Source organism: Schistocerca americana, chromosome 6 (genome assembly GCF_021461395.2).
Source record: "Schistocerca americana isolate TAMUIC-IGC-003095 chromosome 6, iqSchAmer2.1, whole genome shotgun sequence".
Classification (NCBI taxonomy): Eukaryota; Metazoa; Arthropoda; class Insecta; order Orthoptera; family Acrididae; genus Schistocerca; species Schistocerca americana.
Window position 1 is genome coordinate 400,076,100 of NC_060124.1, and position 15,260 is coordinate 400,091,359.

A 15,260-nucleotide genomic window follows, 5' to 3' on the forward strand; every position below is an offset into this window, starting at 1 on the left:
ACTTGCTTAACTTTTACTGTAGCCGCCATCTTAGGCCTTATAGTTACAAACACGCCTTATAGACAGTGTTGTATAGAGATAGGGATTAATGATCTTGATGTCATCATGGAAATGATGGTTGCAAAAGTTAATAAACCCATCAAGAAGGGTAGGAGAGTATTTTTGCTCACTAGAGAAGATAAGCAATATTTAGCATCCCATTTAGACAATGAATGAACTTCATTTGGCTCCAATGAGATGGACATAGAGGAATTTTGGGCAAAGTTTAAACTGATTGCAAATTACACTCTGAGGAAGTATGTGCCAAGTAATTGGATTAAGCATGAAAAAGACCCACTGTTGCTTAATAACAAATTGCTGAGAAAGCAAAGGCTATTGCACTCTCTAGTCACAAAGAATGTACAAAAGTCAACAGGCAAAAGTCAGTAGAAATTCCTGGGTCTGTGAAAAGTTTGCTGTGCAAAGTATACATTAACTTTCTCTGTCATACTTTAGGAAAAGATCTTTCCAAGAACATGAGGAAATTCTCATTCTACACAAAATCACAAAGTGTGTTGAAATCTTCTATATAGTCACTCAACAACCAGTATGCAGTATTAAATTTCATGTTTAAGAAATCACTCCACAGAAAATCATACAAACATACTGTTGTTTGACAGTCACATAGACTCCAATATGCAAAACATTGTAACAGAGAATCAAGTGATAGAGTTGAACACAAATAAATCATTTGTTCCAGAAAGAATCCCAGTTCAGTTTAACATAAAATACACTATTGCATTGGTCCCTTTCTTAGTTTGTATTTATTGTGAATTTTTCACTCAGTGAAAAGTCCCAAATGCCTGGAAAAAGTGCAGGTATCTCGTAAGAAAGGTAAAACAATGGACCTGAAAAATTATAGACGAATATCATTAACATCATTTTCCTGCAGAATTCTTGAAAATATTGTAAGTTTGAGTGTGACATATTTCCTTGTCATGGGAAAGCTCCTGTCCACAAATCAACAAAGATTTAGAAAGAATAACTTATGCAAACCTCAACTTGTCCTTTTCTCACATTATACCCTGCAAACCACAGATGAAGGACAAATGGCAGATTCCATATTGCTAGATTTCCAGAAAGTATTCACCATTATATGTCACTGCAGACTGTTAATGAAGGTCCAAGTCCGCAGATTGGGGTTCCCAGTTAAGTGAGTGGCTGAAAGACATCTTAAGTAATAGAAACCAGTATGTCATCTGCTATGGTGAATGTTCACCAGAGACAAGTGTATCATTGGAAGAACCTCTGGGAAGTGTGATACAACTGCCCTTACTCACTATATACCGGGTGATCAAAATTTGAAAACTTAAAACGTCAGTGACTGTGCATGACAATTGTTTATAAAAGGAGCTGTAATGAGAGAGAGAATCAGATGTGCCAGTAGTCACAACATGTTGATGTTACCTGAAAAGGTGCTTTTAGTGAAGCTGTATTATCAGAATGGGTAATGTGCTAGTTCAGCATTACCATCCTATCACCATAGGAAGGGGATTCGAATGGGTAAAGGTCTGTTGACAATTGCAGCTGTGGCGAGATTGATTTCGAAGTTCGTAGCCATGGGTTGTTCAGATGATAGCCCCCGTAGTGGTCGACTGAGCACAAGGCGTAATGCTGCTGAGACAGTTCAGGAAGAAATGGAGACTGTAGCGGGTTCATCTATGCATGGGGAAGTCAGCGCTTGTGCAGTCGCACATTGCACCGGCATTCCGTACACTACTGTTTGGTTGGCACTGAGGCGTACCCTCCAATGCTATCTGTCCAAAATCCATTGGCATCATGAACTGTTACCTGGCGATTTAGTGAAGCGGAGTGCATTTGCGGTGTGGGTGTTTCAAAAGATGGTGGAAGATGACGATTGGTTGAGTAACATGTTGTGGACTGACGAAGCTCATTTCATGCTCCGAGGGTCTGTCAATGTCCACAACTGCAGAATTTAGGCTACCGAAAATCCTAGAACTGTTCTGGAAACTCCATTGCATGACGAGAAAGTCACGGTATTGGTTTGATTTACCACATCTACCATTATTGGGCCTTTTCTTCTTCGAGGAAATGCGTGATTCTTGTTTTGTAACTGCTACTGTGACGGGTGAGAGGTACGCTGATATGTTACAGAATCGCATAATCCCCAGCCTGGCTGATAAATACCAGCTGGAAGTACGATGTTTTTGCAGGATGGTGCACCACCCCATATATCTAGATGCGTGAAAGATCTCTTGCACACGTCGTTTGGTGGTGATCGTCATGCTTGGCCTCCCAGATCCCCAGACCTCAATCTGTGTGATCATTGGCTTTGGAGTTACCTGAAGTCGCAAGTGTATCGTGATCGACCGACATCTCTAGGGATGTTGAAAGACAACATCCGACGCCAATGCCTCACCATAACTCTGGGCATGCTTTACAGTGCTGTTCACAACATTATTCCTTGACTACAGCTATAGTTGAGGAATGATGGTGGACATACTGAGCATTTCCTGTAAAGAACATCATCTTTGCTTTGTCTTACTTTGTTGTGCTAATTATTGCTATTCTGATCAGATGAAGCACTATCTGTCGGACATTTTTTGAACTTTTGTATTTTTTTGGTTCTAATAAAACCCCATGTCATTCCAAGCATGTGTGTCAATTTGTACCTCTCTATCTACATTATTCCGTGGTTTATTCAGTTTTCAAATTTATACTGATTTTTTGATCACCTGGTACATAAATGACCTGACAGACAGGGTTAGCAGGAACCTGCTGCTGTTAGTTAATGATGCTGTGGTGTATGCGAAGGTGTCATTGAATGGACTGTGGGAGGATACAAGATACTTAGGGAAAATTTCTAGCTGGTGTGATGAATAGCAGCTTGCTCTAAAAGAAGAAAAGTTAACGCAGATTAGTAGGAAAAACAATTCTGTAATGTTCATAAACAGTGCTGCTTGACACAGACACATTAAATGTCTAGGCATAATGTTGCAAAGCAATATGAAATGGAATTGGCACATAAGGATGGTAATAAGGAAGTCAAATAGTTAACTTTGGTTTATTGGAAGAATTTTAAGAAAATATAGATGATGTGTAAAGGAGATTATCTATAGAGCAGTTGTGTGACCCACTCTTGAGTACTGCTTGACTGCTTTGGGTCCCCACCAGTTTGGAGGAAAGAAAACACTGAAGCATTTGAGAGGTATGCTGCTATATTTGTTGCTGGTAGGTTCAATCCATATGCAAGTATTACAGAGATGCTTCATGAACTCAAATGTGGAATCCTGGAGGGTAGATGATGTTCTTTTCATGAAACACTATTGACAAAATTTAGAGAAGTGATATTTGAAGCTGACCACAGAATGATCCTACTGCTGCCGGGATACACCTTGCATAAGAACTACGAATATAAGGCAAGAGAAATTAAGGTTCATATGGAAGCTCTACTTGAGTTTGTGTCAGAAAATATATTTTTATGCATATTTCCTTTAAAATGGATATTTGTAAGTTTGAGAATTGAAATGTTTCATACTGATGAATTATACACTCCTGGAAATGGAAAAAAGAACACATTGACACCGGTGTGTCAGACCCACCATACTTGCTCCGGACACTGCGAGAGGGCTGTACAAGCAATGATCACACGCACGGCACAGCGGACACACCAGGAACCACGGTGTTGGCCGTCGAATGGCGCTAGCTGCGCAGCATTTGTGCACCGCCGCCGTCAGTGTCAGCCAGTCTGCCGTGGCATACGGAGCTCCATCGCAGTCTTTAACACTGGTAGCATGCCGCGACAGCGTGGACGTGAACCGTATGTGCAGTTGACGGACTTTGAGCGAGGGCGTATAGTGGGCATGCGGGACGCCGGGTGGACGTACCGCCGAATTGCTCAACACGTGGGGTGTGAGGTCTCCACAGTACATTGATGTTGTCGCCAGTGGTCGGCAGAAGGTGCACGTGCCCGTCGACCTGGGACCGAACCGCAGCGACGCACGGATGCACGCCAAGACCGTAGGATCCTACGCAGTGCCGTAGGGGACCGCACCGCCACTTCCCAGCAAATTAGGGACACTGTTGCTCCTGGGGTATCGGCGAGGACCATTCGCAACCATCTCCATGAAGCTGGGCTATGGTCCCGCACACCGTTAGGCCGTCTTCCGCTCACGCCCCAACATCGTGCAGCCCGCCTCCAGTGGTGTCGCGACAGGCATGAATGGAGGGACGAATGGAGACGTGTCGTCTTCAGCGATGAGAGTCGCTTCTGCCTTGGTGCCAATGATGGTCGTATGCGTGTTTGGCGCCGTGTAGGTGAGCGCCACAATCAGGACTGCATACGACCGAGGCACACAGGGCCAACACCCGGCATCATGGTGTGGGGAGCGATCTCCTACACTGGCTGTACACCACTGGTGATCGTCGAGGGGACACTTAATAGTGCACGGTACATCCAAACCGTCATCGAACCCATCGTTCTACCATTCCTAGACCGGCAAGGGAACTTGCTGTTCCAACAGGACAATGCACGTCCGCATGTATCCCGTGCCAGCCAACGTGCTCTAGAAGGTGTAAGTCAACTACCCTGGCCAGCAAGATCTCCGGATCTGTCCCCCATTGAGCATGTTTGGGACTGGATGAAGCGTCGTCTCACGCGGTCTGCACGTCCAGCACGAACGCTGGTCCAACTGAGGCGCCAGGTGGAAATGGCATGGCAAGCCGTTCCACAGGACTACATCCAGCATCTCTACGATCGTCTCCATGGGAGAATAGCAGCCTGCATTGCTGCGAAAGGTGGATATACACTGTACTAGTGCTGACATTGTGCATGCTCTGTTGCCTGTGTCTATGTGCCTGTGGTTCTGTCAGTGTGAACATGTGATGTATCTGATCCCAGGAATGTGTCAATAAAGTTTCCCCTTCCTGGGACAATGAATTCACGGTGTTCTTATTTCAATTTCCAGGAGTGTAATATTATTCAGTTACTATGTCGGTTGTTTCTAATGTGACTGAGACTGTCCCCTTCATAAGGTTTCTCATGCCACAAAAAATATTAACATTTAACACAGGTTATTCATGCACAATGTCTGTAAAAAATGTGATGCAATACCATGCACATGTGTTCACATTAAACATCTATCATATCCAAACGAGTATCAACAGTGATTCTGATGGTTGCAGCTAATTCATAATAAATTATCTTCATTTCCAAGAGTTGCAGTGTTCTAATACATCCACACTGGACAAGAATTATTAACTAAATTAAACAATGGAAAAATCCAGGGTGGAATGTAACAATATTATGAAAAGGAAAGTTGTTACTCACCTTGTAGTGGAGATGCTGTGTTACAGATAGGCACAACACAAAGACTGTCACAAATAAGCTTTTGGCCAACAAGGCCTTTGTTGAAAATAGATCTCTCTCTCTCTCTCTCTCTCTCTCTCTCTCTCTCTCTCTCACACACACACACACACACACACACACACACACTCACACACACACACACACACACACAAATGCAACTCACACATACACATGACTGCAGCCTCTGGCAGCTGAAGCCAGAGACTGCAGCCATGTCTGTGTGAGTTGCCCTTGCATGTGTGTGTGTGTGTGTGTGTGTATGTGTGTGTGTGTGTGTGTGTGTGTGTGTGTGTGTGTGGTCTTTTTTTGACAAGGATCTTGTTGGCTGAAAGCTTATTTGGGACCTTCTCCACTGTATGGTAAGTAGAAACTTTCCTTTTCACAATATTGTTACTAACATTAATATGAGAAAGAGTATGAAACAAAGTTTGGCAGTTAGGTAGGCGATCCCAACTACAAACAATTAGAAGAAGCTCTGTGATTTTTGGTCACAGGCAAGTCATTCAAGTGTTTGAAATTTAGTGTGGTCATATCTGTCAACACTATTAGCAAGAATTTTTGTAAATATTTGTCCAAAAATACTTTTGATGATTGATCATATAGGGGTGCATAATTTCAGTACATTAAATAAATTAAACACTTTCTCTCTCTTTTTCTGTCTTGGGGGATGGTGGATGGATGGTACATCTGCAATGTCCATGAGGAACTTCTTCACAAATTCACCTTGAGCAAAACGCCTTAACAATTTGGCAGTTCTTCTGCTCATTATGAAACTAGCCTTAACCAAATTGTCACACGGTGCCCTCAATTTGGTGAACATTTGCTGTTTCTAGCCCAGATTAGAAATTATTATTTTCATTTTGCCTTTCTACAGTTACCCTGTAAGCTGTTAAGCAATGTGTTTTGTAGAAAACTGTCTTCTCATACTCCTTCACAACGAATAGTGATTCACTAACAAGTAAACAGGTTTACCTTTGTGTATGCTAAAGAAATAATTCTCCATCAATTTCTCCTGGAATTGGCAACACTCAGCTTTTACTTTTATCTTCCTGATGACCGATAATTTGTAAATAAACTCAGTAAAGAAGGAAGCAACATTTGCACAAAATTAACAAACAACTAGCATAGGATTTCACATGTGAGCTTTGAGCAGTTTGTTCATCAAGTTATGGCCCCTACTATCATTGTTCAAATCAGCACATTTCATGAGTAGTAGGTAATTTTCATGACATTGTTTTCTATTGTAAACTTTTTTGATATGTCAGTGTATAGTGCAGTTGTAGGCAGTTAGCAGTAAATAACATGCGTGCTTTCAGCAATGATCCAGAGGTGAAAATATTTCTCCCCACACCACTCCCAGGTAGTGAGACTCCCCCATTGTCCATATACACATGAGCACACTCAGACTGGAAACATGTTTCTCTTTCTTGCTCAAATCCAGTGGTGGCAAAATGGCACTACTCATGCACTGAGCAAGCAAAACTTTCACTGGTCTGCATCACAAGCCATAAACCTGAAGTGTGCCAAGCATAGTTGAAAATATCTGAAAATTCTTCACAGGCTGAGTCTAAAATGAGAGCACAATGCTATCTCTCCCACAGATTTCTTCTATGGCTGTATTGAAACCATTCATCGCTGGTTGCCCACTCTTGCTCTACATGCACATAGAGAGTAAAATTGATGAAAATTATCAGAGCTACTGCTATTACATTTAATTCAAATTATGAAATTCATATTGCTATATGAATACATTTATTTCACTCATGAATCTGTAACTAGACAATATCCCACAACCATATATTATCATTTTAAGATATTTACATTTCTCAGCAGCAAATGAATGCTTACTGCTAGTATGAATGGAACATTTTTAAATAAAAAATAAATTTAAAAAATGTGGTTGAAATTTGGAACTATGTGAATAAAATTTCCACTAAAGAAAAAAGGATGGTTACCTCCTTTCAGATTCTTACCATCTGGACTAAATGAATCCCTGGCACGTACTTCAAATGAAAAGAATCCATCCAGTGTCTCATCTTGTGGTTCAAAATTGAGAACTATATCACCATTTTCTTCTACCAATAATGCATTATCTTTAATACTGGTTAGACTGTCAGTGGATGCACTAATGTCACCGTACAGACGATAAGTTACCGTGTCATTCAGATCTGGATCAGTGGCCTATATGAAAACATGTTGGGAAGTGTTCATTATTAGAATATAATCTTATAATTTTATGCATTGATTTCAGATTATTTGCAAACAAATAATTTTTGCAGGAAGCAAATACATGAAGAAAAAAATATTTCAACAAATTAAATATGTTTTAAATTATTAAAAATTCTTAACATTATTTTAGTACAAACCAATTTTAAACATATACATTTATGACATGCAAAAACAATTGCAGCATCAGCCTGCAGAAAAAGCATTGTGATCTTTGAGTTAACCACCAAGCTCTTTCAGCCATCCTCAGCAGAAGTATGCTGAAAGCCTCTTTGAAACTATTACTAAAAATCATCCATTGTACTCACATTAACTATGAACACTATGTTTTTAAAATAGATAAAAATGTATCTATGTGACTAAAATTAAATTACTTGTCAGGGCACAATGTAAGGTGTTGTATGAAGAAGGTTAAAGAGTTCTATCCTGTAACATAATTTAGAAACTGCAAAAAGACAGGTTAATATGAACATGTTTCCTATCAAAAAGATTTTCAGTACAGCCCACTTATTGCTTTTATACTTGTGGCACCTCTGGCATAAAGTGCCATATCTTTGGACATGAGGATCTTTGGCTTACTTTGGCTATGTCTGCTGAGCGCACTACATTTGTACAACCAGGTTGTATTCTCCTTGTTCTGTGCTTAAATAAATGTTCATTCAACAGCTAAAGTGTGTTATTACTAATCTATGACCTGTAATATCCACAGTGGTGACCCCAACATCATCATCATGTGTTCGGGAATTATTTAGTGCTTCATTTCACCATTAACGGACTTTGTGTGGCGGTCCACATTATCTTCGGAACAAGGGATCTACCAGTGTCCTTTTGTGCTAGTGCCTCGGACCCTATTGACTGCACTTGCGTATTTACTAGTGTACCTAATGTGCATTTGGTGAGAAGTGAACAATTACCTGGCCCCAGCCATGCCAGTGACCACTTAACCATAACCAGCCCAACAGGGCCACAGTCAAGTGCAACTATGCAGCAACAGCTGATACATGGACAGAGCACGCCGCTTAGTGATATTGTGAATGATAATCAAGTGATGGATGTTGTGGTTCACCCCTCAGCTAAGTAGTCCCCTTTGGTTTGGTCTGATGTGCCGAACTGTAATCCGAACTTTCATGTGCACAGGGTCACACATTCTTATATGCCTGTATGCCTGACATATGCCCCCACAGGCTTTCTCAGTGACACCAGTCACCTCAACCACACTGGTTTCCATGACCATGGCTTCATGGTCACACTACGATCGCCTTCCATCCACTTTCGTAATGGCACCAGCCATTCCACCCGTGCCGGTTACCAGATTAAATTCCCCCCCCCCCCCCCCCGCCCCCCCCCCCCCCTTCGTGGCTGCACTGTGACCGCCTTCCGACCACTGGCAGGTTTCCTAAGCTGTCTGCATTGCAAAAGGACAACTCTAAGACTTGGTTTACATTGGTGGATCATCTAGTGGATAATCATGGGATTTCAGATGATGTCGCACATTTTGTCTGCCTAGTGAACCACCTCTATGCTCATCCAGACCTCATCAGTGATCTGCTCCTATCGCCACCTGCCTCGCCCAAGTATTTAATGGTGAATGCTTTTCTCGTCCACCAGCAGAGGCTATCCACTACATCATCCATGACGAGCACCTCGAGAACCACACACCTTTCGCAGCTTTGGTTGCGCCTTTGTGTATTAATTGATGATCAAGCACTGTGGACCTTGTGAATGGTCAATCTCTGATTGGACCTACAACTTCACCTACTATCTCATGTAGCAGACCCTCTCAAGGTTTGTCTACGCACGGCCAATCGGGCCTATGCAATCATTCATCACATACGCCACCTGTCACAGATGACATCGCCATCGCCTTTGATTGGTACACCTGCACCTTTGGTTCTGTGCTCTGCAGCAGGAGCCAGCGTGCATGCCTCAGCAGCTCAGTGGCCTGTCAGGAGCTACCACTTGATGGCCTACAGGAGGTACTGGCGGCAACCTCACGACAGTGTCCAACCCCACCCGAGCAGCAGCCCAAGCGGTCTCAGGCAATGAAAGCCAGCTGCATCCCCTGCCCTCTCCACACCACCCTGCTACCAAGCTTATCCACTACGCTGGTACCATGCGACTTATGGGGACACCACTCACAACTTCCACGCACCTTGTGTGTACCCAAATGATTCTGGCAGTCACATTTAGGCACATCCCGCCACAATCATTCATGGTGCCTACTGTCTGCCACCGTACCTCTTGCTCCAGCGGCGCAACATCTCTACATCATGGACTTGTCATCAGTCACTCACTTTCTCGTTGACACTGGCGCCAAGCGCTATCCCAGCCAAGCATGCACCAGAATGCATTCTCCTGCTAACCTCATTTTGATCGCTGCAAATCACTCTCCTATCACAGTCCTTGGCTCCATCAAGATGTTGCTTCACCTATCACCAGTCATCACCCTTCCTTGAACTTTTCACGTAGCCTATGTGGATGGACCTGTGATCGGGTTGGACTTTCTACACCGTTATGAACTTTCGTCAGACCTGCAGGCTGCAGCACTCTGCCACGCATCTGGTTCTACCGTTCTGTGCCCAAACAAGTTCGCACAACTCTGCTCTCCACCCCCTTGCCTACCCTCTCCACATGTGCATCTCTGCTCGAGGGTATTACTGCACGACTCTCTGATTTATAGGATGTGCTTACACAGATTGATGAGCTCCACAACATAACGAGGTTTTACGCACTTGCATTGCCACCACATCTGCTGAATTGGCTCACACATGGAGTATGATTCGCAGCCTGTCCACAGAGCTGCATTATTTGGAACTATCATTCACGTCTACTGCAGCTTCACACTGCATCACTCCTGTGTCAAGTTTCCTTCCTCCTGCTGCCAGTTAGGATCCTTCACAGGTGCATCTACAAGATGCTCATGTTCTTGCTTCATGAGATCTCTTGCATCACATGGCTATCACGCCACATCCTCTGCCATCGTCTGCTGCCGATGCCCCGCCCATACCATTCCGGCCTGGCAAGGTCAGTGAATGAACCAATCGTGCCCCCCCCCCCCCCCCCCGCTACCCCCCCTGCCCCTCCGACTGCCTCCCTCCATGGGGATCGGCCATCAGCAACAGAATTTGTTATAGAATCTGCACCATGGATGGCCCACCTATATGTTATAAAGCTAGACGTCTTAATGCTTCCAAACTTGTGCGAGCAAAAGAAATTGTACAGGATTTATTGGCTTCCAGCATGCTCTGACCATCGGACAGCAACTGCTCTTCTCCTATCCACTTTGTTCCTAAGAAGGATGGCTCGTTACACATGTGCGGGGACTACAAGTCTCTTAATGCTCGGACAACTATCGACAACTATCCCACTCCTCATATCCAGGACTTCACGCAATTAGTGCATGGCTCGAAGTTATTCTCTGTCTTAGATTTTTCGAAGGATTATGACCAAATTCCCATGCACCTGCCAGATATTCCAAAGATGGCCATCATCAAACATTTCGACCTATTTGAATACTGTTACATGCCTTACGGTCTGAAAAATGCTGCAGAGACATGGCAACAGTTCAGTTATCCGAGTTTGCTACCTCTGCCTTTCGATTTTGCTTATTTGGATGACATCCTGATTTTTTCCTCGTCTGTCAAGGAGCACCAGTTGTTTACCTCGATGCAGTTTTTTTGACTCCCACAGCCAATGGTGTGGTGATGAACCACAACAAATCTCAACTCTGTTCTACATCTGTTACATTTCTTGGCCATACAGTCTCAGCCAATGGCCTCTGACCAACGGATTCTCGTGACGAAACCATTCTTGCACTGCCTCTTCCTGAGAATTACTCTCAACTCCGTCGTTTTCTGGGCATGGTAAACTTTTATTGACGCCATATCCCTCATGCTGCCTCGATCCAATTGGCCCTTCCTGACGCCCTCCATGGGGAAGCGAAAGTTGGGCTGGACTAAGCTCATGCTCGATGCATTTGATAATCTGAAAAACTATGATCATGAAAATGGTCATTCTCGCCCACCCTGACCCTGAGGCCCATATTTCTATTACAACTTATGCTAGCGAGTCAGCTGTGGGCACTGTCTTACAGCAGCACACTGTGGACTCAACTCAGCCGCTCCATTTCTTTTTAAAAAAACTAACCAGGCTTTCGACTGCGACCTTCGCACAGTTTATGAGGCAGTGAAACACTTCTGGAGCAATCTGGAAGTGCGTCCTTTCACTACTTACTGAGACCAAAAACCTCTCGTTGACACAATATGCAACCCGGCGAAGGATCTCCTGCCGTGACGCTTCTGGCACATAGACTTTATTTGCCAACATTCCTTCAGATGCTTGTTACATTTGTGATGCAGCTATCTATCTCTTATCTCAGTTCTCTCTGTATCCTTGAACTTAGATGACCTCACCCGACTCCAGACTGAAAATGAGGATACACAGCGATTGGATTCGGACAACGAGTCTTCGATCGCTATCAGACCTGTTGTCTTGCACAGGTCAACGACCCTGGCCCTATGCGATGTTTCTACAGTTTCCCCCCACCCCTTGGTGCCATCTATCCTTTGACGTGGGATCCTTGATGCTTTACACAACCAGGCCCACCCCAGAATGCAGGCAACGATGAGACTAAGCACTGAACATTTCATCTGGCTCGGCATGTGGCATGATTGCCACTCATGGACCCACATGTGTGTCCCTTGCCAAAGTAGTGAAGTGGACAGATATGCACAGCCTCCTTTAGGACAGTTCAACGTCCACAGCGGTCGCCTTTGGGACGCGCACATGGACAGGGTCACTCCTCTCCCCCCTTCCGAACGGTACAAATACATACTGTCTATGATCGAGAATGCAACCCGTGGGGTTGAGGCAATTCCTCTTGTCAACATAATGACAGAGACCATAGCTCGTGCTTTCCTATCAGCATGGGTCATGAGATTTGGCTGCCCCCTTTCACTTACTATTGATCAGGGATGACAATTCGAGTCCACACTTTTTGCTCGACTGTGTGAGCTGTGCGGAGTAGCAAAATTCCACACTATGGCATATCAGCTGCAGGTGAATGGCCTGGTTGAGAGATGGCATTGAACTCTAGAAGCTGCTCTGATGTGCCATGGTGGGCTATGGTCTGAGGCACTTCCTTGGGTCTTACTCAGCATCCATTCTGCCCACAAGGAGGTCCTGAATGCTTCACTGGTGGAGGTCTTATACGGAGAAACCCTCCTTCTGCCAGCTGAATTCATCACGGATGCACCCCAACTGATGCAACCAACCTTCTGGCCCTTGTAGAATGACTGCGTGTGCATGTTGCCCACCTTCGATGACCCCTGCCTACCACTCAAGGTGTTTGTACACAAAGATCTGGCATCGTGCGAGTTTGTAATGCTGCACGATGACTCCGTATGTGTCGCCTTGCAACCACCTTATACTGGTCCACATCGCATCTTATGCTGCGGAGGGAATACTTTCATGATACTTCTCAAGAGGCAACCCAATACAGTTTCAGTTAACCGATTAAAACTGGCATGGTCCTTTGCCAAACTGTGTTCTGACACCTCCAATCTGCCTGCCATCACTGCCACTGCCTTGCCTGCTGATGCCACTGATGTGGCCTCTAGTGACACTCCACCACCTGCGCAGCAGTCCGGTGCACATGACCTTGTCGATGCGGCTTCTGAGGATACACAGAGGCGCACACTTCTTGTGCTGGACCTCACCTTTAACCACTATGCTGGCACATGCTGGCATGAGGATTTTGTGTTCAAGTGAGAAAGCTTCCCTCTGCTATGCTCCACTCTGCCGGGAAAGGGGGGGGGGGGGGGGGGGGTGCTCTGTGGCACCTCTGGCATGAAGTGTCATATCTCTGGACGTGAGGATCTTTGACTTACTTTGGCTATGTCTGCTGAGCATGCTACATTTGTAAAGCCATGTTGTATTCACCCTGTTCTGTGCTTACATAAATGTTCATTCGAGAGCTAAAGTGTGTTATTACTGATCTGCAACCTGTAATATCCACATACTATATAATTTTATTATTGTCTACAATAATCTTTTACCTCAAGCTACATAACTTTTAATGTCATATCTTCAGTGAAGATTTGCCAATAAATTGGATTATATCAGTTATTTACTATGAATCTACATTTGCATCTGCACTCTGCAAATACTGCAAAGTGTGATGTAGTGACAAGTCTACTTCCCATTGTTCCATGTAAAATGCTTTCTTCCTGTTCCATTAACATATGAAGTGTGGGAACAATGAGTGCTTAAATGTCTGTGTATGTAATTATAACAGCAGAAAAAAACAATTATTGACAAAATTATTTAATTGGATAGATAAAAAATCTACTCACCGAGCAGTGGCAGAATACACACATAAAAGATGATTGTAATTGGCAAGCTTTCAGAGCCTATGGCTCCTTCAGGGGTGAAGGCAAAGGACTGGAGAGGTTTAGGAAAAGGTGTAGATTTTGAGAAAGTCACCCAGAACTGTGGGTCAGGGGATGGGATGAGAAGTAAAGACTGATTGTTGGAGACTGCATCGGATGAGATTTGAATACCTGAGAGCTTAAAGGTGGAAGATAGGGTAATATGCAGACAAAGATTACTGCTTAAATATCATGCATGAGTTAATAAGATTGAAAAGCTGAGTGCATTGTATGTAACACAGGTGGGAGGGGGGGGGGGAGGGGGGGGGGGGAGAAATTGAGAAATAGATGGGAAAGGCAATGAAAGATTGTTTTCATTGTTACTTTAACCTATGTGGCCATCTTTACTTCTTATTTAAACGTTTTGCCAGTCTTTGCTGACGTCTGTCTTGTTCAAGCAGTCGTCTGTTTTCTACATTATGTGCTAATCCATTTGTTTATTTATCTGTATCTCCAAGATTAATCAACACTTTGCCCCTACATCTTTTATAGTACTGATTTCCGTGCTCATAGATGAATCCATTTGTATTTGCATATATTTGTTCCACTGTTATTCACGAATTTGTACACAACAATTTACTGTTCATTACACTGCATGACTCTCTCTTGATCATCTTTCGCCGATTTATCTGCAGTTTTGACAGCTATTTTCTTTTCCACCATCCACTTATTTATGTGTAATTCTATCGCGTTTTTGTGCGTTTGTATTTCAGCAAACTGCTCTGATCGACTTTTATTGCCACATATTGCATAACTTTAATCTCCGAGCTAAGTAGTTTACATTTTCTCCTATGACTTTTGTTTCTGTTTACCAGTTTTTAAAATTTCGTCTGTTTCCACGACTTTCCTGATCGGTTTTTTCCTTTTTTCTTTTAAAATCATTTGTTCCTATCATGTAGATTGCCCACTCATTACCTCTTATTAACAATTTTTCTGATTTTTCTGATTTTTCCGACTTTTTCTTTGTTTTTCTTCCGTTTTTCTATCTTTTCCACCCTCTGATTAATTTTTTTTTTTTTTTTTTTTTCCCGCTCCCATGATTTCTAACTCTCCAAACTGTCCTCTCTTGCCATGATGAATCACATCTCCATTGTTTCCAAAAATATGCCTCTGCACTATCAAACCTAAGGTCCCATATTCTGTTTTGTGAAATCTGCTTGTCCCTTGGAGTTACTCCAAAAGCGCTAACATTAAAAGTCCCTGTTTTTGGATGCAATCCTACCCTACACCAGGCTCTT

The 15,260-nt window shown here is 43.4% G+C and overlaps 1 protein-coding gene across 1 annotated transcript in view; it reads right to left on the reverse strand.

The window, feature by feature from the left end:
* The window catches only part of LOC124619549 (cadherin-23-like), a 490,213-nt gene that overhangs the window by 50,811 nt on the left and 424,142 nt on the right, over positions 1–15,260 (reverse strand). The window contains exon 28 of the mRNA XM_047146019.1: positions 7,342–7,549. Coding sequence (XP_047001975.1) covers positions 7,342–7,549 — 208 coding nt within the window. The remainder of the gene's footprint in view (positions 1–7,341; positions 7,550–15,260) is intronic.